A 24,938-nucleotide genomic window follows, 5' to 3' on the forward strand; every position below is an offset into this window, starting at 1 on the left:
CGCATAAAAACATTTTCTCATAGTTTCAGACATACGTGACATGTGCCCATTCACGCAACACGGATTAGGGGTGATCGTGTTTCATCATATCATACAACTTATTGGCTTTTTCGTTACAAGAGCAGTTTGTGGGCGTGCTTAGGTGCCACCTTGCAGCGTTAGTCCGCTTCATGTATCAGACATGGCGAGGCTTCAGATCTTCACCATACCTCAGTCGTGATTCCAATGTAACCTGTAGAGGGAGGAAAAGAGGGGAAGGGAGGGGGACAACATTCGAGCATATCAAATGCATGGGCACGAAAGTCCTTTACTTACCACACACTCGTCTTATCTCCTCGGGATAGAATCCCTGGGGTCTTGGTTTCTGAAGCCAGGGGGGGCAGTGTGTCCTTATAGGCCGTGTGTAGGGAAACGTTAAAGATCAGAGGCACTTAGTGCGGGGTATCTAGTTTGTAGATGTATCTAGCTATCGGGGTCCTTAAATCTTTTCCAACGCTGTGATGTTCTAAGGCATATCAGCTCTTCGGCCAACTCTGTTCCCTAGTACCTTTTAGTGCCGTACCTTCATAACATTCCATCATTTACACCGCTTCACTTTACCCGTCCTCAGAAGTCGAGGTCCTTCTCCATGCACTAGTTCCTGAGCCAGTCGCATACTTGGAGGCAGAGTTTAGAGTCGATCCTCCATCCGGGGCTGAGCAACCATCTTCTAATAACCTTAAAAAGAGAACAAAGCAGGGTGCACAGAAAAACTCTCCCGCTGATCCCACATTTTAAAAAACATGCAATACCTGTTCATAGTTTGGAAAACCTTTATTTGCACAATCGTTCAGCATGTAGATATGAGGGTGCAATCGTATTTGGCCGGACACGGCGGTGGCTGAAGCACGTACAGTAAGGGGGGGGGCTATTTTGCAGCATTAAAAACATTTAAAAGGGTTTATTTAGTCATTTGCAGGAAACTAAAAAGGTCTATCAATAGGTGAGGGATCAAGGGGCATTCATTTCATAATTGGAAGCACAGTTAGACTAGTTGCAATCAAATTTCCTAAATGCATACCGTGGGCGTGTGTCACAAGCGAGGTTATGTATCAGTTACAATAATATCGTAATAAATCGTACATTGAAACCAACATTTTAGCGGGGTCCTTTTACATGGTCGTCGAGTGAACCCTCTCTCTTTTTCGTCAAGTGTACAAAGGATCATATATATATCTCAGAACATCAAGTCTTATTAGCTAAAAACACCACGAGGCGTTCGTAAGTTCTCATTGACACCGGCGCCATTTTGGGTGGGGCCGGGTTAGTCCGGAAGTAGCATCAGGGACAAAATGTTTCCCACAACCGGCGGTTGGACCAGAGTCCTTTTCGGCAGTTCAAAAAACTCGTGCTAACAGAAGGGGTGGCTATGTCGTGGTTATTTCGTTAGCGACCAAGGCAGTTGTTCCTCACCGGAAGCCTGCAGGGGCCGAGGGCTCCGGGGACTTTTGTAGAATCTTCAAGGCTGTGGGGATGCTGTCGGAGGTGGGGGCTCGTGCCCCGGTGGGCAAGCGTTCGAGTTACATTGCTGGTCAAAGTTACTCTAGCGGCCTAGACCCGCCTTCCAGGGGGCCCAGACGCCATTTTGAGACCCTGCAGCAGCCGCCCTTCGTCGAGTCTGCAAGAGTGGAAGAGACCCTTTGGGGTGAAAAAATGGAACACCGTGCCGTAGGAGCAGGACATTCGGCTAGGGTGCAGCTGTGGTGCCCCCACCTGGGGGGGCGAGGGAGACTCGTTCGCGCCGTCTCCCTCTCCCAGTGCACCCCACGCCGCCCCTTCTCACGGGCATACATGATGGCCACTCCACATCCCGTGCTCCACAAGTACACTTGAGGGCCATCGTATGTCTTGTGCTGCGCAAGTATGGCCGGCGCCATCCCATGTCCTGTGCTGCGGAAGTATGGCCGCCTGCGGTGCATGTCCTGTGCTGCGGAAGTATGGGCGCCGCCGTTGCATGTCCGGTGCTGCGCAAGTATGGGCGCCACCCGGCTGGAGGATTTCGGCGCCGGGCCGGGGGCTGGGAAACCTCCTATCCGGGGAGGTGGGAGAGGCTCGTCCGCGTCGCCTCTCCCTCCCAGCCCACCCTGTACCAATTTCAGCAGAGGTATTTGTGATGGCCGGACCGGGAGATACGAGGGAGGGGGTCATCTGCACCCGCCCCCTCCCTACTCGTGGCCCGGGGGACGCCACCCCACGAAGAAGAGGATGGGACGGCCATTTCATGCCGGGCCCGTGGTGCCTCCTGGACATCCCACTGGCGATCTTTTCGATCGATGGCTGTCAGCAGGCCCCGCCCCACACGTGCTGTGTGCTTCACCTTCCGGATGGGCGTGACCGGTGACCTGCGGCATTTCGGGAACTTCCGGAGTGGGGGTAGGTATTTTGTTTGGACAGGCATGTCTGGGTAATGGGGGGTTGTCTATGCAGGCCTGTAATTGCTCCTTTTTTTTTTTTTTTTCAGAGTGGGGGGGCAGCAGAGAGTAATCAGTCCTATTGCACTCGAAGTTTGAGTTCATTAATGGAATGTATACTAATCTGTCCGAGACTACTCCGTGTATTGTTTCTGTAGGTTATCCGAAAAGGGTGGCCTTTTGTGTTAGGGAACAGTAGCGGTAGTACTGGGTTCGTCACCGGGTAACTTAGAGCTAGACTGGGTTTCCCGTCTTAGCGTTGTTCGATCTATGAGGACTCAAACATGTCGCTGAAATCGGTCTGGCGAAATCTGTGCCATCGGGCATAATCAAACGTGGTGGTTCTATCTGGCCTGTCCGTGTCAGTCTGATTCATCTTTGTCTCACGCCTTTTCCCTTTCTGCCGGCCTGTTATTTCTGTCGGCCCTCTGCTCCTACCCTCGTTCAGTAGAGTCGGGCATTGGGCTTTCCAGTGCCCGGAATATTTACAAAAAGCACATTGGTTTTGCCCTAAGTCTGGTCGTCCTGTGCGTAGTGTCGGGGGATTACTTTCGGGTCGTTGTGTCTTGGGGTTGTCCTGTCGATATATTCCTTTACCTACTCTGACTTCGTCTCTTTTCTTTCGTTGCATTGCTTCTTTGCGCCACATACCGAGACTGTCGAGCATAATAGGCGTTGTCTTATTACTACAAAGGGCTATTCCTAACGTTTCTATTTTATCAAGATCGAATGATCCTATCAGTGGCCACTGTTTCTCTTGATTTTCTTTGGTATACTTGTGCCACAGCTTACTATAGGCTATGGTAACTAATCCATACTTTGTGAACATGTCTTTATTAGGGGTGCCTTCCAGCGGAGCTAGATGGTCCACCTCTAATAAACGGTCCGGGCTGAACCAACTATCAATCAGTGGGGAGAAGACAGACATGACGGCTCGCAACGAGGACAAAAGTCAGCACTGCCTATCTTATCACTGCGTGCAAAGACTAGACAGAATATTTCTATTCTACGTTGTTTGCAGGCAGTGAATACCTCATGAACCAAAACAGTCAATAAACAATCAGTGGGGAGAATAAGTAGGCCCGCAAAAGGTCTGCGTCCTCTACCCTTTCACTATCTGCAAAGAGGAACCTGTTCTTTCCTGTTTGCAGACAGAGAATCTCCAGAAAACGATCCGCGAACAGTAGTTCGGGGTCAAAAACAATTAATCAGTGTGGGTTAAAACAATCAATCAGTGGGGGAGAAAGATAGGCACGCTGGCTGCGTTACCTATCCTTCACTCTTTGCAAAGAGAGAGAGCCTGTTGTTTCTCTGTTTGCAGACAGTGAATCTCCAAACAAGTCAACAAAGAGTAATACTAGTATTTTCCGAACAATTAAACAATCATTTCGCAATTCGTCGTGTTTACACGACCTTACCCGGACCGTATGGACAGTTTCTTGTCTTCCGAATCCAGCGCCCGATCGTCCTCTTTTCCTCGTATTCTTCGCGGCACTCCTGATGGTTCCCAGTCAGGACCGTAGATCACTCGAGAGAGGTCTGTTCGGAACCAGTGAAGTTCGGATGATCGGCTGCCAGACGAGGGTCTATTGGGCAAGAGCTCTCCCGATCGTTGCAGTCGTTCACTCTGTCGTCAGGACCTCTCCCACTGGATCCACGTGTCGCTGATGGGCCCCACGCTTGGGACGCCAATTGTAAAAACAGGTCAAGGACAACCAATATTTGCCCGGCGGTATCGCCTCTTTAACCCACAAAATATTAAGCAATGAAGAGGCAGGCGCTGGAGACTGGAAGGCAGGAAACAAGGTTTATTCTCTCCGGAGGAGAACACATCAGTTCGGACAGCCAGTATCGTCACGAGGTGCTCTAACCGCATCTCTGAGGCCTGGCCTCTTATACACAGTTTTATGATCTTTATTGCAGGTAACACATTCTTGCAATGCTTTAAAGTATGAAAGGACATCCTCGGAATCTCCCCTTCAGGCCCGTTCCCACACACATTTACAGTTGAAGTCCCCACCCCGGTCACAACAGGTGATGATTATCGCGCAGCTGGACATTCCGCCGATTCACGGAATGTGTGGGGTTGATCGGATATCACAGGGTGGGGGCTTTGATCAATTCGAGGGTCCTTTAATGGGAGAGGCTTCCTACTGTACGGGGGGGGGCAATAAACAGTATCCGCAGAGCTAGGTGGCGGCCTGGGAACGAGGAAGACAAACGGGCACACAGGAAAGGGGGTTTGTATCAAAGGGCCTGGGACCATGAAAGGAATGAAGGGAGGTGTCGCGCTGGGAACAGGATGGGGTTCTGAGGCAGAGCTGCGCTGAAGAGGGGTTTATGACCCAAGGCATGTGAGAGCGGGGGTGGCCAGTGCGTGGGGGGTTTGTGAGGGCGAAGGGCTGTGCTGGGGGCCAGTGGCGTGCAGAGGGTGGTTCTGATCGAGGCACCTAAAATGGCGGGTGCGTATGACAAAAAGTGTGGCATCAGGGGAAAAGGCAAGATGGCGCAGATAATGTTTACCAAATCGTACTAATTTTCCACAGCGTGCTATTACCTAATCGAAGCAATTGCTATTATTTTCTGATTTGTTTTTTATGTATTAAGCTACCATTCTTTAAATCAATTCATTACTTGCTAATTAATTGGCTCCTCCCCAACAGAACCATTGTAGGTTTGCATAAACATACACAAATTCGGAGGGACACAGGGTTACCCCATTGTGGGTATACTTGATTCTGAACCCATCACTAAAAAAAGGCACAACAATAATTTTCAAAATTTGGCTATGGTACTCTATACGCACCACATAGCTGCATCTTGGAAATCCAACAATTATACCTTTGGTTTGACCCAGAGAGTTCATGAAATGTGCCAAGGTGGAAATAGCCACAAAATTGATTGGGCATGGTAGTGGTTCAGTGGAGGGGATATACACCAAGTGGGAGGCTTAGCTTGAACACCTAAAATCTAAAACTGATGAAAGGACACCATGAACACAGACTTAAAGACATGCAAGCCATAGATAACTTTATCTCCTATCACATGAGATGTGCGAAAGCTTACTTCTTAAAAAAGCAGAAATTATGTATTTGCTGTCTGTAATGCCAACTAGGAGGTTGAGCTCTTAATTAACCTCTTGCTAACACAAACGGTGGCAGACCTGTACCTCTGTCTAAATTTCCACTGAATACATGTTAGACTTGGTATCCTTGGCATGGCTTCCCCAGACTTGTTGCCTCTACCTCCTGTATTTTTGATGATATACTGGATTTAGTTTTTGCTGGCTTAGATGCTTTGGCATTTTGCCACTGCTGATCAGTGTCAAAGTGCAAGCAATCCCTAGGGAAATTGTTATTATGATTGATCATCTATGATCATCCAAGATGTTGGCGTAAGGGGTGATAGAGCTCTCCAGCAGCCCCTGGGGATGCCCAGTGGTCTTGGTTAAAAAAACTGCCGCCCCGGTGCCACTCCTGACCTTCGGTTCTGTGTGGACCACCATGGGCTCAATGCCATCACCAGGACTGACGTGCACCCCATCCTCAGAGCTGATGAGCTCATCGATCAGTTAGGAGCTGGATGGTCGCTCAGCTCGTTTGATCTAACGTCTGGGTACAGGCAGATTGCCTTAACTGATGGGGCCAAAGAGAGGTCTGCGTTCTCAACACCAGATGGGCACTACTAGTTCCGAGTCATGCCATCATGGTTGAAGAATACCACAGCCACATTCCAGAGACTGGTCAACCAGGTACTGTCATTGCTGGAGGAATTCAGCGCTGCCTACTTGGATGATAATTGCAGTGTTCAGCTACAACTGGGAGGAACATTTGCAACACTTCTGTTAAGTGTTGAAGGCTCTGCAGTAGGAAGGCCTCACTATCAAGGCCAGCAGGTGCCAGTAGGGCAGGGGTCTGTGGTGTACTTAGGGCACCAGGTAGGAAATGGCCAGGTGGTGCCCCTACAGCCTAAGATTGACACCTATCTGGCTTGGGACCCCTTCCCACCCAAGACCCAGACAGAGGTGAGAGCCTTCTTAGGTCTCACCGGCTACTACAGATGGTTTGTCAAGGGGTATGGCACCATTGCTACCCCCTTGACAGAGCTGACTTCAAGGAAGAAGCCCAGGAAAGTGATCTGGACTGATGCCTGTCAGATCGCTTTTGATGCCCTGAAATCTGCCATGTGCACAGTGCCCGTGCTCAAAATACTCAATTTCTCCAAATAAATTGTAGTGCAGACAGATGCTTCAGAGCATGGTGTAGGTGCAGTTCTCTCGCAATTGAACAAGGAGGGCTTGGACCAACCTGTAACTTTCATTAGTAGAAGGCTACTTCCCAAGAAACAGAGGTGAAGTGCAAATGAGCGAGAGGCTTTTTCTGTGGTCTTGGCACTAAAGAAAATAAGGATCTACTTGTTTGGGACTCAATTCTGGGTTCAGACAGACCACAGGCCCCTCATATGGTTGATGCAGATGAGGGGTGAAAACCCCAAACTGTTGAGGTGGTCCATCTCCCTACAGAGAATGGAATTTACGATGCCCCCTCTTGTGGCACAAACCATGGTAAAAAATCTAGGTATACATATTGATAGTGCTCTCTTGAGATCACAAGTCCAGTTGGTAGTTGGTACTTGCTTTGGCCTTTTACGAATGTTGAGGAAATTCCTTCCATTACTCACATTGGATACCTTGAAAACCGTGGTCCAGGCACTGGTTACTTCCAGACTGGACTATGTCAATGTCTTGTACCTAGGCCTCTCAGATTGTCTTCTTCATCGTCTTCTGGTGGTTCAAAATGCTGCTGCCAGGCTGGTACTGATCCTTAAGATCAGGACTCATATGTACCTGCACCTTACAGCTTTACATTGACTTCCTATGAGGAAGAGGATCAGATTTTAAGCTCTGGTACTGTTTTTCAATGCTCTTCATGGCAGCGAAGCGGGCTATATCAGAAAGAGAGTGAGCCATTACATGCCAGACAGAACCCTGTGGTAATCCTCCTTGGGCTTGGCCTGCATTCCTAGAATTCGCCAAGCCCAGACAGAAGGTAGGTCCGTCAAGTTCCTGAGAGCCATAGATTGGAACTCCCAGAATCCCTCAAAGCTCTTACTGACCTGGGGACCTTAAGAAACAGATCAAAACCTGGATATTCTGTGGTAAGGGATGTTCTGGATTTGTTAGATGGAGATTATTTAGCACTCAGACACTCTTGCTGAGTAGCCATGCACTCTGCAAATGCGCATCATTCATTCATTGAACACCGCCCCGGTAAAGAACACGCCAATGCTGATGGTCTGCCAAGATTATTCTGCCTTAGTGATGAGAACTCCCAAGAGGGTGGGTAGTTCTCTCCATTTTTCAGCTGGAGAGTACACGTGTTAGACTTGGCATCCTTGGTGTGTCTTCTCCTGAATTTTTGCCTCTACGTCCTGTATTTTTTATGGTATGCTGAATTTCGGTTTTGCTGGCTTGGACTCTTTGGGCACTTTGCCACTTCTGATCAGTGTCAAAGTTCAGATACTCCATAGGGAAATTGTTATTATGATTGATTATCCATGATTGGCATATTTGATTTACTGGTAAGCCCCTATTAAAGTGCACTGAGTGTGCCAGGGCCTGTAACTCAAATGCTACTAGCGGGCCTGCAGCACTGATTATGCCACCCACACAAGTAGTCCCTTCAAATCTGTCTCGGACCTGCCACTGTAGTGTCTGCACGTGCAGTCATATCAACCTGGAAGTGCTTCCACTTGCCAGGCCCCCACCTTCCCTTTTCTTACATGTAAGGCACCCCTCAGGTAGGCCCAAGGTACCCCCATGGGCAAGGTGATGTGTATGTAAAAGGTAGGCTATGTACTGGTGTGTTGTACATGTCTTATGTACTACAATTTTGTTTTTCACTATTGAAAGGCTGTCTGTCCCATAGGCTAACATGGCAGTTGCTTTGTAACATCTTACAGTTATAAATGTCTATTGGGACCAGATGGAGAAATGGAGTTTAGGCTCTCTGAACTCAGAATTTACTAACATATCTTTTTAGGAAGATGGTTTTTAAATTGTGTGTTTAAAAATGCCACTTTTAGAAAGTAGTTTTTTTTTGTTTAACCATCCTGTGTGCCTCTGCGGGTTTGTGTATTGACTGTTTGGTTTTGGACTGACAGGAGCTGGAGATGTGCATTCACAATAGATCACCACAAGGAGGGTAGTGGTGAGTTCTGCCTTACCTGGGTGACTCACAGCTGGGCTGACTAGGCCTTGGCTGCATTTAGAGTGGTGCTGAATACGCAGTGCATTTAGAGTGGTGCTGAATAGGCAGTGTCTCCTCTGCACAATGCTGTCTCCATCTCCTGCATTGATGCTGCACCAGAGAAAACACAACTGGTTTTGGCTGGGCTCAGAGACCCTCGCCACAAAGAGAAAATGGGGTATATGTATTGGGCCTTACACTCCAGAGAATTATATCACTTTTGGACTGAAGAGGAACCTCTGCCAAGGAGAAGAACCAGAGAGCTGTAAGGAGGACTACAGCCCCTTTGCTGTGTGTGCTATGCTGGGTTGGCCTGCAGTCTCTGCTTCTGCTAAGGGAAGGACAAAGACTGGAACTTTGCTGTGAACCAGACTAAAGAAGAATCTCCAGGGGTCTGTGTGTGCTGGCCTCCTGTTCTAAAGTCTCAGGCCCACGAAGACTTCACCTGCAGCCCACTGACCCACACCTGGACTCCTGCATTCAAAAGAGTGCCAATTCCAGTTCCTGGCCCTGAGAATTGAGTGGGTGATGCTGCAAAGCCAGAAAAACAACTCCACCACTTTCAGCGCTGCCGCAAGTGATGCTGCAACCTGCACCAAGGCCAGGGGCACCATTTGTGAAAAGCATAATGCACCGCTGCACCTAAACCACAGCTTCGACACCCTTCATCGCTTGTCGATGCCTGCAGTTATCTGCCTTCCCGATATTAGTGCTTGTACCAACGCCGCCAGCGCTTTCATCACGTTATTGCGGAGCCGATAACAGACGAGCGTGACTTCATAAACTCTTCGCCTCACCGGAACCTATGCTTCACTGCCAACGCTGCCTATCTTCCCCTCTCCTGGAATCGACGCCTCGCCTCACCACGACTCCATGCCTTGCCTCCCCCATGGCAACCAGGGACCCACTCCGACCTCAGCACCAACGCCTCACTTCCGTGACGCCGTGCATCATCCCTAGACTTCATTTTACAGGTACTGTTGTTTGGGGGTCCAAGTGACTCCGTGCCTGACGCAGCGGACCTTGCGGTCAGCACCGTACTTTCGATTTATGCCTGTCACGTCATCGTAATAGCCCCAGTTGGAGCTATTTTGTTCTATTTTTTATATAACTGTTCTAAAGTCATAATTTGATACACGTATGTTGGATTTTTGTTTTGTCATTCTCATTAAGTTTAGATAAAAATATTCTATTTTTCTAAGCTGGTATGGTGTCTATTTGTGGTGTTTTCACTGTGTTACTGTACTGTTTTAGTACAAATACTTTACACATTGCCTTTAGGATATGCCTGTCTACTCGTGCCAAGTTACCACGGGGGTGAGCAGTAGTTATCTAGGAGGTCCTTTAGTTTTTTCTTGAAGGATATGTAGAAGGGGTTAGTTCTGAGATATGCTGGGAGGGAGTCCCAGATTTTGGGGGCATTGCCCTAGAATGAGCCAGCTAGGGCTTTTTGTTTATGTCTCTTTGGGGTTATGAGAAGTCCTAATTTAGTTTGCTAATTTTGTTGAGTTTGTGTGTGTTTTCATTGCAGGTGTGTCATATAATGTGAACGGAAAGATGTATCCGTGAATTAATGTGATGAGTGACAGAGTGCTGCCTGTATGATGACTTATTGCGTGTCTACACCCATCAGTGTCACAAGACACTTTCATTTATAATCCATACCTAGTACCATTGCCAGTTCTTGTTAATTCTGTGCTTAGAAGCCAATATTTCCATATTACAAATTAATTAGAGTTCATGGTTTATATTTTATATAATTTATGTTTTACATTGTATTCATTTTATGTAATTCCACTTTTAAAAGTACAAGTTGTACTTTGTAACTGTCGGTAGTAGGTATTTTAGTAATTCATTTAGTTAGTTATTTCGTTATTTTAGTACCAGTAATCCCAAGGACACAATAGTCACAAGTGGGGTGGAGCGTCTTTATTAACTGACTGGTCACTGCAAATAGCCTTACATATGCTTCATCTGATTGCTTCTCAATGGCTTCAGTGAAAGCGACGATGTGACAAATAGCAAATGTAGAAAGGGGCTGCCTGCATAAAATAATCACATCACATTGGGCTTGTATTGCAGGAATTGATTTTCCAGTTCCCCAGAAAAGTGAGCTGGATGAGCTGTCTGAAGAAGTGGCGAAAAAGGCTCATGAACAGGAGTTCCGCAGAAAAAGGGAGAAAGAGCTTGAAGCTGCTATGGGGTTCAATCCTCGTCCCAGCAGGTTCATGGACCTGGATGAGCTACAAAACCAGGGTAATTGCTACTGACCTGATAATTCATGTATAGACTGTATAGGAAAATGTGTTTAGTGGTGGCTATGAGAAGATGTGGTTCCAAATGTTGAAATAATGATTTCTCTTGCAACCATCGGGCTCTCCTTCCCAACTGGTGGTGAATTCCAAGTACTACGGGTAGATCAGAAAAAAAATGCTTCTCAAAAGAATTCTGTCTCTTTTAGCACTGAGACTCCCCGCCGAAGAGGCCCCTCCTTTTGCAAAGCTATTGCGCCTTCCTTTGCCTCACCAACAATTCCTACCTAGTTGCTGGTTTTTCAACTAGTGGTAGAAAGAAGAGGAAGTTCTGTGTTTGCTGCAAGCCTTTTTTGGGTGGCTTATACTTTTCCACTGTTTTGACTTCTTAACAGTGTTTTGTAAAAAAACGATTCCAGTTCCATTTAGCCTTAAAATAATAAAGCCTCCCTCTCATGCACTCTCTTTTTGATTCAAATGTTGTGCATACTCCTCAGCAGTTGAACATCACCAGACTTCGATATTATGTCTGGGTAACTTCCTTCTGGTGAGTTCTTGTGACTTGTGAGCAGCTGTTTATCTAGACGCACCGGGTAACATCTCCATGTCAAAGAATAATCAATATGGATATTTTGCCTTTCTTGAGACACACAAGCTTCCACACATTGGTTTATTCGTTGTGTAGTGCACTATTAGAACGGTTAAAAAATAAAGACCTCATTTATGACCAAGGAATCTAAAATCAAACCCTCTTAAACAAGAGTGCCTAAATCACAGAATCTGTAGAAGCATGTGAGAGCCTCCTTCTTACTGATTACCAGCGTAACTCGCTTTCCCCTTCAAAGGGGCGATAACGTTTTCAGGCATACTACTCTCCAGATAGCAACATTTGTAATTCTTCACAGCTTTGACATTGTTGCAAATTGGAATTCCTCCTATCCTGTCAAACTTGTATTTCCTCGGCTCAATTTTGAGTTGGGAAAAGAGCCATGGTTTTCTCCTGTAGACATCCACCAGTGTATCCATCAGAAGTTTGCCAGGTTACCATGACGAATGTCCTGCTCTTTGTAGGTCGTTCAACCATTGTATTGAGAATGTAATCTCTCTCTTTGTGGGAGTTTGTTTTCTTAGTACAAAAATGTAAACAGAGGGACACGGCTTTTGTGCTGTGGCGGGAGTCGCTGGACATTGCAACCACGGGCTTTATATCACTTGCAGGTGCAGCTGTTTCTAAGCCAGGGATGGCTTAGAGCAACATCCTTCCGCACTGAGGTCCAGAACAAGATCCATGACCACCCTTTTGATGGAGAAGCCCTTTATGGCAAAGACTTCGATGAGGCGCTTCAAAGTATCAAGACGAATACTGACACAGCTAAGCCACTGGGGATGCTTCAGTATCATAAAGAACCCTTTCGAGGAGCTCAAAGAAGAGGTCTTCCATCATACAGAGGAGCCTACCAACAATATTGGTACCCTGTTACACCTACTTGTTACAACCATTATTGTCCTCAATACTCCCAATGTCAGCCACCACTAGCAGCTCACAGCAGGTCTACTCCAAGAGGTAGAGCTGGATGACAAGGAAAATATTCAACTCGTCGTCAGTGACCACCTTCAGGCACCTGCTATCCATCATCCATCATCGATCAAGTTAGGGGTCAAAATATCTGCATACCTTCATCACTGGCAGGCGTGGCTTAGCAAAATGGCCAGCTAGTCACTTTTCTGCGCTGCTCCTGCCCCACTGACCGGAATCCTGCAACATCCTGGTGGTAACAGTGACCCCAAAATTACAGGTAACCAATAGTGGTCTTCTCTGACCCCGAGGGTCTGGCCTGAAGCGAGAGAAACAGAGCCCCTGGTGAGAGGAATCGACTCACGACCTCTGGAGCCCCGGTGGAATGCTGCGGCCTAAGATGGTGCCCGTGACCTTTCCCGAGGAATAGAGATCACCGTGGGCTAGTCGGTCTGCTCGTGTGCTGAGCCCTGTGATCGGATCTTCGTGGGACCCCCCTGGCCACTGTGGTCGCCGCAGGGGGTGCTGCAGTGGAGGACCGACTGGCTGAGGTACCGCCTGCGGTGAGGGGGATGTGCGGCACGCAAGCCTGGTGAGTGGGGCCTGCTGTGCTCGGCACGGCACGCCTCGCTGCCGGGCCAGCCCCAGCTTGCTGCGGAAAAAGGCTCGGGAGCGTGAAAAGGATTGTGACGGCGAAGGGCTCCCCCGGCCCTGAGGCCCCCTGCGGGAAGTGATTGGAGGACAGCCGGCAACGTTAGACTCTGAGTGAGACCTCTGGAGCCCCATGAGACTGCTGTGCAACGAGGGGGCGGCCCCAGGACGTCCCGGAAGGCAGGGATCACCGAGGGCGGCCCTGCTTACGTGTGGGCTGAAAGACTGGCGGTGGAGACCCCCCCCTGCCGTGGCTGAGTCGGGGATACCGCAGTGGGTGCTGTGAGTGACAGGCAAAAGTGGAGGCCTGGCGGCAGTGACTCCGGTGCTGGGGGATGCTGGTCCAGTGTACCCGGGGCTGGGGGCCTGTGGAGTTTGGCGGGCCCGGGCTGGCGGCCGCGACGGTCGTGGGGCAGGCGGAGCCCAAAGCAGGACAGTACAGTTCCCCCTCTGGGGCAGGCAGGATAACAGTGGAAAAACACAACCATGTACCCAACAGAGGAGACTGCAAAGTACTACCCTATTAACTTAGACTCAGCAGCCTGAATATATTAATCCACATATCAGTGTGAAAAAAAGTTTGCAATCAAGTCCAAGTGGCAGTAATCACATTTTCAGAAGTTGGATTGTAATAGTTGCCTTCAACTCGGTACAGTGGGGGGGGGCGTGGCTTAGAAAAATGGCCGGCTAGTCGCATTTCTGCGCTGCTCCTGCCCCCCTGACCGGAATCCTGCAACCTCAGGGTGATTGCTCTGCATTAATCTAGACCAAAGGCCCTGGGCACGCACTAGAAGTCTGAGGGGCAAGAAGCAAACCCCGACCATCTGCGGGGGAAGTGAGACGACTGATACCCGGACGGGTATCCTTGACTCCAGGTTGCACGGCAGGCCTGTCTTTGCACCACTAATCGTTTGAGGGGGGCCGCTGGGAGTTGCCCTGAGATGTGGGGGCCAGGCATGGGGAGAGATAGACTACTGAGGAACGCTCAAGCCAACAAAATAATTCAGTACACGGTGCCAGGCCATACAGCTGCGGACCGCCACAGGAAGGACCCGAAGCAGGGCACCCATCAGGATTCGGCGGCTAAAGACAAATCCGACATACTGGAAGCCATACGTGAATCCCATGTGGCGTTGGAATCCAAGATGGACGGTATGGCCATGGATATTAATCATTTGCGTTTGGACCTCAGAAAGGTGGCGGACTGGGTCACTACGACCGAAGGTGACCTACACGTGTTGCAGACTGAGGTCCAACAGCTCCCGGAGACGGTATCGGCCCTACAGGAACACACAACCCGACTAAAGGATAGGGCAGAAGATGCGAGGGTCGGTCGAGAAGGAACAACCTCCGCTTTTTGGGATTTCCGGAAAAAGCTGAGGGGCAGGCAGCAGGCCTATTCCTGGAGGACTTGATCGGCTCTGTGTTCCCTGCCCTTCGGCTCTCCAAGATGTTTGCCGTGGAAAGGAAAAACCCCGCTCCCTCGGCCCCCCGCCAAAACCGGGGACCCTGCCTGGAAGCTTGATTGCAGAATGTTTAACTTTAGGGACCGGGACATGATCCTGCAGTATATCCGCACCAATGGTCTGCATAGGTTTGAGAACCACGATATTCACATTTACCCGGACTATACCAAAAAGGTACAGGACCTACGGAACGACTTCTTGGGGGTCAAGCGCCGCCTGCAGAACCTCAGCGTCAAATAAAGTTTGATGTTCCCGGCCAGACTTCGAGTGCAATATTATGACAAGATCCACTTCTTTGGTAATCCTGCGGAGGTAACAGATTGGATGGACGCAATGGGACTGGATGGCCAAGACCAGAATCAGTGCTGGCATGAGTAGAGGAGAAGGAGTCGTCGGCAACGTAATCCTCAGTGCCGTACAGGAGAGCAGAGACCTGGGGCACGAGATTTGGTGGATGGCGGACGCATCTGGATGGGCCCAGATGGCACCCTTCTCGCTGAATTAGATGCAATCCTGACGCAAAACCAGTTCTCGCCCTTATGTTTGGTACAGGAAGCGCAGTCGGACCTGGGGGACCCCGCCAGCCAGGTTGAGGGGGGTTCCTGAAATACACTTGTGAGACGGACACCGGCTCACGACCCTGGGGCTCTGGGACATGGTAACTGTAAGTACAGGCTGGGCCCGACTGACACTTATCTCCACTGTGGGGCTAGTATATGTGGGCCCTGGGCCCAGAGGTAATGTGGGGGATGAAATATTCTGAATGGGGGGTTCTTTACTGCCACTCAACCCTTTTGATGTGCCAGCTGTGGTGTACTGTGGTGGCCCGGCTGGACTTTTCGTTTGGCGGGGCTGCGTGGGGCCAGGCAGTTGGGCTGCTATTAGAAATTGGAGGGGTGACTGAATCTGAGAACGTTGTATATCTTATAGTGGTTACTTCAAGTTGGGGAGGGTAGTTTGGGGGGAGGGAGGAGAACTGGGGCAGGGTCTTCAGTTTGCAGACCAGGGTTGGGTTATGGGACTAGAGTACTACTACCTGGGGGAGGGGTGAGTTGGGGTTGGGGATTTGCACTGTTGTGGTTTTCTTTGGTCTACTGCCGGGTCTGGTCTATGCTGCTGCTACTAGGGGTCAGATGCGATTGGTACGAAACGGGTCACAATACCACTTGGGTGGAGGGCCTGCAGGTGGAAGTTGGGGGCTACCGAGCCAAAGGACACTAACTCATACCAGGTGACACACAGAAGTATACATTTGTAACGTGGAATGTCCGGGGGCTTAATAATGTGGTCAAAAGAATACGGGTGGCAACTTACCTCAGACGGTATGGGATGAGTATCGCTCTCCTTCAGGAGACGCATTTGTGGGGAGACTGTCTTGAGTACGTCCGGAGACGCTGGAGGGGCAAGTTTTTTGCAACCTCCTATTCGGGGTTTGCGAGGGGGGCGCTTATTTGGGTGGCCTTGGGAGTGCCCTTCAAAGATATTAGAGTTAGACAAGATCCGGAGGGGAGATACATGATTTTGGTTGAGACGCTGAATGGCCGCTGCATGTGTGTGGTGAATGTATATGCCCCGAATAGTGATGATGGGGAGTTTTTGGGTCAGGTCCTGGGACAGTTGGACCTGGATCCAGACACAGAATTGATAGTTGCAGGGAATTTTAACTGTGCCCTTGATGGGGAGATAGACAGACACCCCCCTAGGCGGGATGCCAAACCTAAGATGAGAGAGGCTATGGATCGCATGCTTCAAAATTATCACCTGCTGGATATTTGGAGACGCCGCCACCATGTTCATCGAGTGTATTCCTTCCACACACCTGTTGCCAATACCTATAGTAGACTAGACTATTTCTTTGTCCAAAAACGGCAGTCCATCAAATAGGGGAGGCACAGTATTTGGCCCGATATCTGTCTGATCACTCCCCCCTCTTGATAACATACTCACTAGGGCGGCCGAGATCTAAGATACCGCTGTGGAAGCTAAACATTGAAGCCCTAGCCGACTCACTCTATAAGGACGCAATAAATACTGAGCTGGAGGCCTATTGTGATGTAAACTGGGGTACTGCTAGCACTAGAGCATTCGAGTGGGACGCGATGAAGGTGGCCTTGCGGGGGTTTGCATGTCTACAGAGGTGGGGGTGAAGAAAACACTCAAGCGAGACCTACGGCAAGAGGAAGAGCGTTTGACAGCGCTAGAAAAGGAGCTCCCCAAAAATAGGGATGGGCCGGCTAAGTGGGCAGAGGTACATCGCAGGATAGGGGACATCTGGGACTCGTTGGGCAAATACAACAGAACGGCGAGTAGACGCTGTTGGTATACTGAGGGGTACAAAGCTGGGTGTCTACTGGCGCGCTTGATTAGACTGGAGACTCAGCCCCACCCTATTTTAACCATCCAATCCAAACTGGGAAGTATGGTTTACACACAGCATGAGATTAACAGAGTGTTCGTGGCACATCTGCGCAAAATTTATTCTGAGCCCCAGCCCCCAGTCACCCCATCGATTATAACTGCCTTTGTGGTGGGAGTGGAACTGCCCTGCATAGACCATGAGAGTCAGGAGTCCTTGGGGCCCTGCTCAGGGGAGAGGAAGTGCGGTCAGCAATCGCCCATCTGCGGACTGCTACATCCCCAGGGTTGGATGGCCTAGCGGCCGAACTTTATAAAGAATATGGGGGGTCCTGGCCCCCAAATTGTTGGAAATCATGGCAGAATCCGACAAAAGCGGTATCCTCCCGGACTCCATGCGTGAGGCACTCATAGGGATGATTCCCAAACCAGGGAAGGACCCCCTGCTCCCCAGTTCTTATAGGCCAATCTCAATGTTAAATGTGGATCTTAAAATCATTAGCCAGGTGTTGGCGAACAGGCTCCTCCCGCACCTCTGTCGAATGGAACATGATGATCAGTCTGGTTTTTTTACCGGGCAGGAATACACAAAGGAATATCTGCCATCTCGCGCATGTTATGCAGTCCTTGGAGGGTAGCGCCCAGCAGTGCACACTAGCTTTTCTTGATATCGAACAAGCGTTCAACTCGACACGGTGGGACTATTTGTGACAGGTGCTCCTAAAATTGGGTCTGGGAGAGGGATTTGTTAATTGGGTTAAACTACTATATGCGCGGCCGGTGGCAAGGGTTCGCACGGGTCGGTATGTGTCGGACACACTGCCTATCGAGAGAGGGACGAAGAAGGGGTGCCCGCTTTCTCCCCTGCTCTTCGCCCTGGCAATGGAGCCACTGGCATGTTATCTCCGACGGGCGCTCCAAGGTCAGGGAATCTGGGTGGGTGGTATAGAACATATGGTGTCTCTATATGCCGATGACGCCCTGATATACCTGCAGCGGCCGGCTCAATCGTTACCGTCGCTAATGGAGGCGCTGACTCAATTTGCTGAGGCTTCTGGGCTATATATTAATAGAACAAAGTCGCAATTGTACGCGATTGGGTCTGTGACCGACTGGGACGGAGCCCCTCCTCCCAGATTTGGGACTTCCGTGAGTGACTGATATGGTACGCTACCTGGGGATCTGGATAGGCAGGGATGAGACCACCTTTTACCACCACAATATGGGGCGAATATTGCGGGGTCTCCGGGGCAGTATTGCCTTCTGGAACACACTCAAACTTTCTCTAATGGGGAAGATCGCCCTGATAAAGATGGTGGTCCTGCCTCGATGTCTATTCACAATGCAGGGTTCCGAAGTGCCACATCGGGTGTTCAAGGAGTTGGACACACTAATTACTTTATTGCTGTGGAACGGCAAGCAGAGTCGGGTTAGCCTGGAGGTAATGAAATGCAGATGGGGTAGGGGAGGCCTGGAAATCTTCGCAACTCCAAAAACAACAATTGATGGACAGAATACAGAACAATGTCATACATTCACCCCAGTACAGAGATCTGGGCCTAAATCCATCGTTTTTTTGCACTCCACACCACCCCAGGTCAGACATGGCATATGCAAATCAGCCTTGACCCTGTGCCTCATGGGAACAGTCCAGCCCGAACTGCCAAGCCATGTCTTTCCTGGACCGGAATCAAGCATCCAAGGACCGGTTTCTGGCTATCAGCCGTCATCAGCCTGGATAGCTTGACTCCAGTGGTGTGGAGAGCATGGGACTCACGTCTGAGCATACCCATCCCACTCGGGGTGACAATTGCAAAAACAACAATTGATGGACATAATGCAGAACAATGTCATACATTCACCCCAGTACAGAGATCTGGGCCTAAATCCATCGTTTTTTTGCACTCCACACCACCCCAGGTCAGACATGGCATATGCAAATCAGCCTTGACCCTGTGCCTCATGGGAACAGTCCAGCCCGAACTGCCAAGCCATGTCTTTCCCGGACCGGAATCAAGCATCCAAGGACCGGTTTCTGGCTATCAGCTGTCATCAGCCTGGATAGCTTGACTCCAGTGGTGTGGAGAGCATGGGACTCACGTCTGAGCATACCCATCCCACTCGGGGTGACAATTGCAAATCCTCGCAACTCCAACATGCCATTGCCTAGCTGCATACGGACCCTCCTGGGAGAGGTCCTTGCTAGCGGGCTCCTTTGGGGAGCAGCAGCTGGGAACTCTTCTCTGGCGGGCGGGGGGAGACGGGAGCGCAGTCCCCCGCTGGTGCGGCTATTAGCCTGGATATGGCATAGAGTAGCTTACAGACTTAACCGGGCCAGGCCATTTGCCCCTGAGGTTGATTTTTGGCTTATGCCGGCCTTCGCTCAAATGTAGAGGGTTATGTCCATCGATAAGTGGAAGGAGGGGGGTTGCCTTATGTTATCGGACCTCTATCCGGAAAACAAATTTATCACCTATCTGGAGGCAGTGGACACCTTTGAGTTGGGAACAGGGCAAATCCTGCAGTATGCAAAAATAGCGGCAACAGCGCGGCAGTTGTGGCCTTCATTCCCAGAAGCTCCGGAGCACACGAAAACACTAGTCACCATGATCACCATGGCCGGGGGGCGGAAGTTTGTCACGCACCTCTATAGGGCACTAGGGGAGGATAAAAAGAATGGACCCCTAAAGGTAGAAGAGAAGGCAGCGGGTGTGTCCGCAGGAGACCACGGCGCGTGACTGGGAAAAGATACATGAGAGTGTGCGGAAGGTGTCGGTATGCAGTCGATTCAAACAAATCCAGTATAACATGGTACACATGACCTATCTCTCAACCAGGCAGCTTCACGTCGTTGACAACTCTAGAGATTCACACTGCCCTAGATGTCGCTACTCCCCAGCGAACTTCCCCATATAGTATGGGCCTGTTCCATAATTCAGACATACTGGGAGGCGGTCCTAGAACACCTGATTAGGATTACAGGGTGGCGGATTGACATGTACCCGCGCCCCTGTCTTTTGGGTTTGATCCCCCGGGATCCTAAATGTAAGACTAGTAGGCGGTTTTTGGTTCTGGGGCTTGTCATAGCTAGACGGTGCATCGCGATTTACTGGTTAACACAACAGGGGCCCTCACTCGAGAAATGGAAAACTGATTTAAGGGAATGGGCTCCGGCCGAAGAGGGGCATATGTGGGGCACTAGAAGAGATGCTAAATTACCGGAGGTATTGCTGACATGCGGGGTGATGATTCAGGAAATAACAGGTCAGGTCTCGCAATCCACACAGAGATCCCAAGGGTGGACAATTGCCAGTGGGGGGCTAGACCCCAGCCAAGCGGAGAGGAATATGGAGACCCCGACTGAACATTGAGTTGCATGGACCTCTACTTAGACAGACCTGGCAGGGAGGGGAGGGAGTGAGGAGGGGGGTTGTTTTCGAGGGGGGAGGTTGGGGGAGAGTTGGGGGGAGGGTCAGGTTGGTTAGAGCTAAGATAAGGTGAAGCAATGCAAAGCAATAAAGTTGTCTGTGACGGCTTGATCAATGCCAAAAGGACTGCGTATTTGACTGAATCCCTGAAGTGAAAACTGGGCTGGTTCGCTACCTCGGCTGAGGTGGAAGTGTTTTGGAATTGTTTTTGTATATAAAAGTGATAAGCGGATTGTAAGGCCAAATTAATAAAGAAAGTTTAAAATAAATAAATAACCTTCATTACTGGCCGAGCACTACAGACCAAAGGGTCTTCCACCTTATTCAATTTTTCCATACCCTTCATGTCCTATTCTCTGCTTGAGGACTCCCAACATCTACCTCAAATAACAGTCCTTCCACATGGTCACCCTGCAGGAGATTCTATTGCTCTGGAATCCAGGGGAACACATGCCCACCCTTGAGTTACTGGATGCCTACTTCCATGTCCCCATTTATCCCTCTCACAGGAAGTACCTACGATTCGCAGTATCCAGGAGCCCCTATCAATCCAGGGTCCTTTCTTTTGGCCTCAAGTAGGCACCGTGGATACTCACAAAATGTTTGGCCCCAGTGGCAGTCTTTCTAAGGAAACAAAGACACCAAGGGTTCCCCTAATTGGATGATTGGTTGGTCAAGGCGCCATCCATGTCCACAGCTCAAACGTCCACAGCAGCCTGCACAGAGCTGTTCAGCAAGTTAGGCCTTACCGTAAACCAGGAGAAGTCAGTCTTGAATCCTTCAAAAACAATCACCTTCCTAGGAGTAACACTCGACACAACACTCAAGAAATCTTTTCCTCTCGCTCGAAAGACAATTCAAACTTATATCTCTAGAGTAAATCACACAATCCATTACAAATCCCTCCTAGGGATGATGCCATCCTGCATCTCTCTTCTTATATTTTGCTGTCTAAGGATGCGGCCTCTCCAAGAGGTGCCAGACAAACTGGCTACAAGCATAGGGATCTTTCGATGATCTATTCATCTTCACACCAAATATGGTCAAAGCCATCTCCTGGTGGACAGAATATCTCAGTGGGTCTATTTTTTCTGGCCACTTCTTCTCCACTCATTACTAGAAATGCCTCCCTCGAGGGATGGGGAGCATTTCTTCAAGACTTACAGGTCAGGAGCTGATGGCAGCACTCATATTGCAATCTCCACATCAACTTGTTGGAGCTCAAGGCAGTTCATCTGGCCTCACAGGCATTCCTTTCAAAAGTAAGAAACCCAGCATTTCTGGTCAGGAAGGACAACACAACCATGGTGCACTATATCAACAAGCAGGACGGCAACAGATCTCACCTTCTCTCTTTAGAAGTGCACTGCATCTGGGAATGGGTAATTCACAACAAACTATCCTTAAGAGCAGGACAGATTCCCAGCAACCAGAATTCAACAGCAGACACTCTCAGCAGGCTAAAGTCTCCATGCCACGAATGGGAATTGGATCAGGCAACTCTCAACAAAATCCTTCTCCAGTGGGTCAAGCTAAGTCTCAAACTTTTTGCAACCCCGCAGAACAAGAAATGCCACTTCTTTGCAAGCTGACATCACTTTCAGGGATCTTGGGGGAAAGCATTTTCAATGGCATGGTAGGACACTCTTGCCTACGCTTTTCCTCTAATTCCTCTTCTACCAAGGCTATTCGTGAAAATGAAAGCTGAACCCTGCAGGATGATCCTCGTAGCCCCCTCCTGGCCATACCAGCACTGGTTCACAGAGCTCCTCCTAGTCTCAGAGAAGCACCACATGCTGTTGGATATGAATCAATCTCTCTTGTCAATGTCCCAGGGCGAAGCGCTGCATCCGGGCCTCAAACCTCTTCATTTAGCAACCTGGCTCCTGACCACAATGAGTTTGCCCTTCTGAACCCATCGTCCGAATGCAAGGACATACTCTCCAGCGCCCGAGCGCAGAGCACTAACAAGACTCATCCGCTGAAGTGGAAGCGTTTTTGTATTTGATGCCAACAATCTAATGCATACCCTTTCTCTTCTTCACCTCATGAGGTTATCCCGTACCGCTTACACTTGGCAAGATCTGGATTGGCTCACACCTCCATAAAAGTCCACCTGGCAGCTAATCTCGCTTTAGAGGGTCTTCTTCCTTGCCTTCTCTATGGTCAGTTAGAATTGTTATGCAATTCCTGAAAGGGCTATTTAGGGTCTTTCCACCTGTCATATCTTCTCCACCGCTCTGGCAGCTCAATATTGTCCTCTCACAGCTTATGAAGCACCCTTTCAAACCCATTCACAGAGTTGATCTGAAATGTATTTCTTGGAAAGTAGCTCTGCTACTGGTATTGATGTAGGCCAAGAAAGTGAGCGAAATTCAGGCTCTTACCATTCAGGAACCTTTTCTGCAGTTTAGGCACAATAGAGTGGTTTTGTGCACCAACCCTAAGTTCATTCCTAAAGTTCCTTCAGATTTTCATTTAAATCAGCCTCTCATCCTCAAAACATTCTTCCCAAATCCTACAACTCCAACTCCAGCAGAACAGACTCTTCATTTGCTGAATGTCAAAAGATGCTTGAAATTCTACCTACGGAAAGACTAAGGTCTTTCGTAAGTCTACTCAACCCTTTGTGGCCTATAGTGCTTCACGAAAGGGCTGTCCTCTTTCCAAACAGAGTATTTTTCTTTGGAGTTCTCGCACCATTCGCTATTGCCATCAAGGAGCAGGGAAGTCGCTAAAGACACCAGTGTGCGCCCACTCTACAAGAGCTGTTACAGCATCAACCACACAGTTTGCTAGTGTGCCAATCCAGGACATCTGCTGTGCAGCTACCTGGAAGAATTCACACACCTTCACCAGGCATTACTGCTTGGACTCAGCAGTCCACAACAGCACAGCAAAGGACAAAGCAGTGCTGCAGAATCTTTATATATATGGGACTGGAGCTTCTCTACCTAACAGCACATCCTCACCCTGGTATAACCTCTCCTGCTATGGAGCTTGGCAGCGCTGATGGCACCGGGCAAGAAATCGGTGGTCTCGTGGGTCCGTGCTGTTGCTTATCGGGCCAGTTGCATTGGACATTTGGATTTGAAATTTTAAGAAGTTGCTGCCGTGAATCTTTCTCCAATTAATTTGAAATTTTTTTTTTCAAGTTTTAATAAACGTATATGATATATATTAACAGTTAGGTTACATCCAGACTTTTTAAGCAATCAAAAAAGGAGATAAGCGTTAATTCATCCCACTCAAATATACAGTCAAAAAGAAAATAAACAATAATTCATCCTACTCCAAAATATAATTACGGGAGAGCTCAGCCATAAATCAATTCATGCTAGAAGCATCAAAATTTACAGCATTTACCAACAGATGTCTCACCGGAGATATTCTCCTATCCATCTCAACATATGGTTCAGGGATCATTAGCCTTCTATGACTCCTTCCATCTCACTAAAGGAGCCCAAATACGTGGACCCAGAAGTCTCGCTCTTCTACCCTTTCTCTCGTATATAGCTCTTTCCAGAATAAACATTGAGAGTAACCGTGACACAACTGCTGAAATGATGGGGGCACCGGATCCAGCCAGGCAGAGGCAATACTTATCCGTACTATGGCCTAGCTCTAGGACACCCCCGCGCCGCACGGCCACCAGCTGCTGCGTGTGCTCTCCCTCGCTGCCTGACTGCCTCGCTACCGGCGCGTGACCACGCCCCCGGCCCCCGAGCGGCGTGGCCCCTGCTCTCCTAACCTGCCCCTGCTGTTGTACCTTGTCAATCTGCTTTTCTAAATTGTATTGCCTGTTTTTTCTGTATTGTGGATTTCCTTCCTGTTTGCCGCTGTTTTTGCCGCCGTTCACCCTCCCTCCCCGCTTCCCGCCACCGCCGCGAAACCCCGCCCCTTTTGCCTTCTGTACCCTCCCCGCTCCCGCCTCCCAGCTGCTCCGCCCCCCCGCGCACTTGGCCATATATGGCGACCGTGCGAACGTGCAGCGGTCACGCGCAGCGGGCGCGCCGATTGTGCGCCGAAGGCGCGCCAAAGGTAAGCCCGTCTGCGCCCGTCCGCGCCTGGACCGCGCCCAGTGCCAGGACCCCTGGCCCCCACCGACGGAAGCCGACCCGACGAACCTACAACGCCGCCGAACTCATCGCACTCAACACCGGCGCCATCCCGGGATGTCACCGAGCCACCCCGAAGCACACCCACGGACCCTTCAGCTGCCACGCCTGCAAGTTCACCTGCATCCGGACCAACCCCGCACCAACACCCGCCAAGCCTAACACCAGCAGCAACCACCTCAAGTGCATCCTGCTCAACACCCGCTCCGTCCACAGACACGCCATCGAACTCTGGAACCTCCTCGACACCACAGCCCCTGACATCGCCTTCCTCACGGAGACCTGGATGAACGCCTCCTCAGCGCCCGACATCGCCATCGCCATCCCAGAGGGCTACAAGATCACCCGGAGGGACCGCACCGCCAACCAGATGGGAGGAGGCATCGCCATCATCCACAGAGACACCATCCGCATCACGACCAACACCGACGACACCCTAACCACCGCCGAACAC

The 24,938-nt window shown here is 49.7% G+C and overlaps 1 protein-coding gene across 2 annotated transcripts in view; it reads left to right on the forward strand.

Annotated features, from left to right (window-relative positions):
* Positions 1–24,938, forward strand: part of USP54 (ubiquitin specific peptidase 54) — a 2,015,813-nt gene that overhangs the window by 1,363,176 nt on the left and 627,699 nt on the right. For both annotated transcript variants that reach the window (XM_078643238.1, XM_078643239.1), the window contains exon 16: positions 10,781–10,954. In XM_078643238.1, coding sequence (XP_078499364.1) covers positions 10,781–10,954 — 174 coding nt within the window. The remainder of the gene's footprint in view (positions 1–10,780; positions 10,955–24,938) is intronic.

The sequence above is a fragment of the Lissotriton helveticus genome, chromosome 5_1 (genome assembly GCF_964261635.1).
Source record: "Lissotriton helveticus chromosome 5_1, aLisHel1.1, whole genome shotgun sequence".
NCBI classification, from domain to species: Eukaryota; Metazoa; Chordata; class Amphibia; order Caudata; family Salamandridae; genus Lissotriton; species Lissotriton helveticus.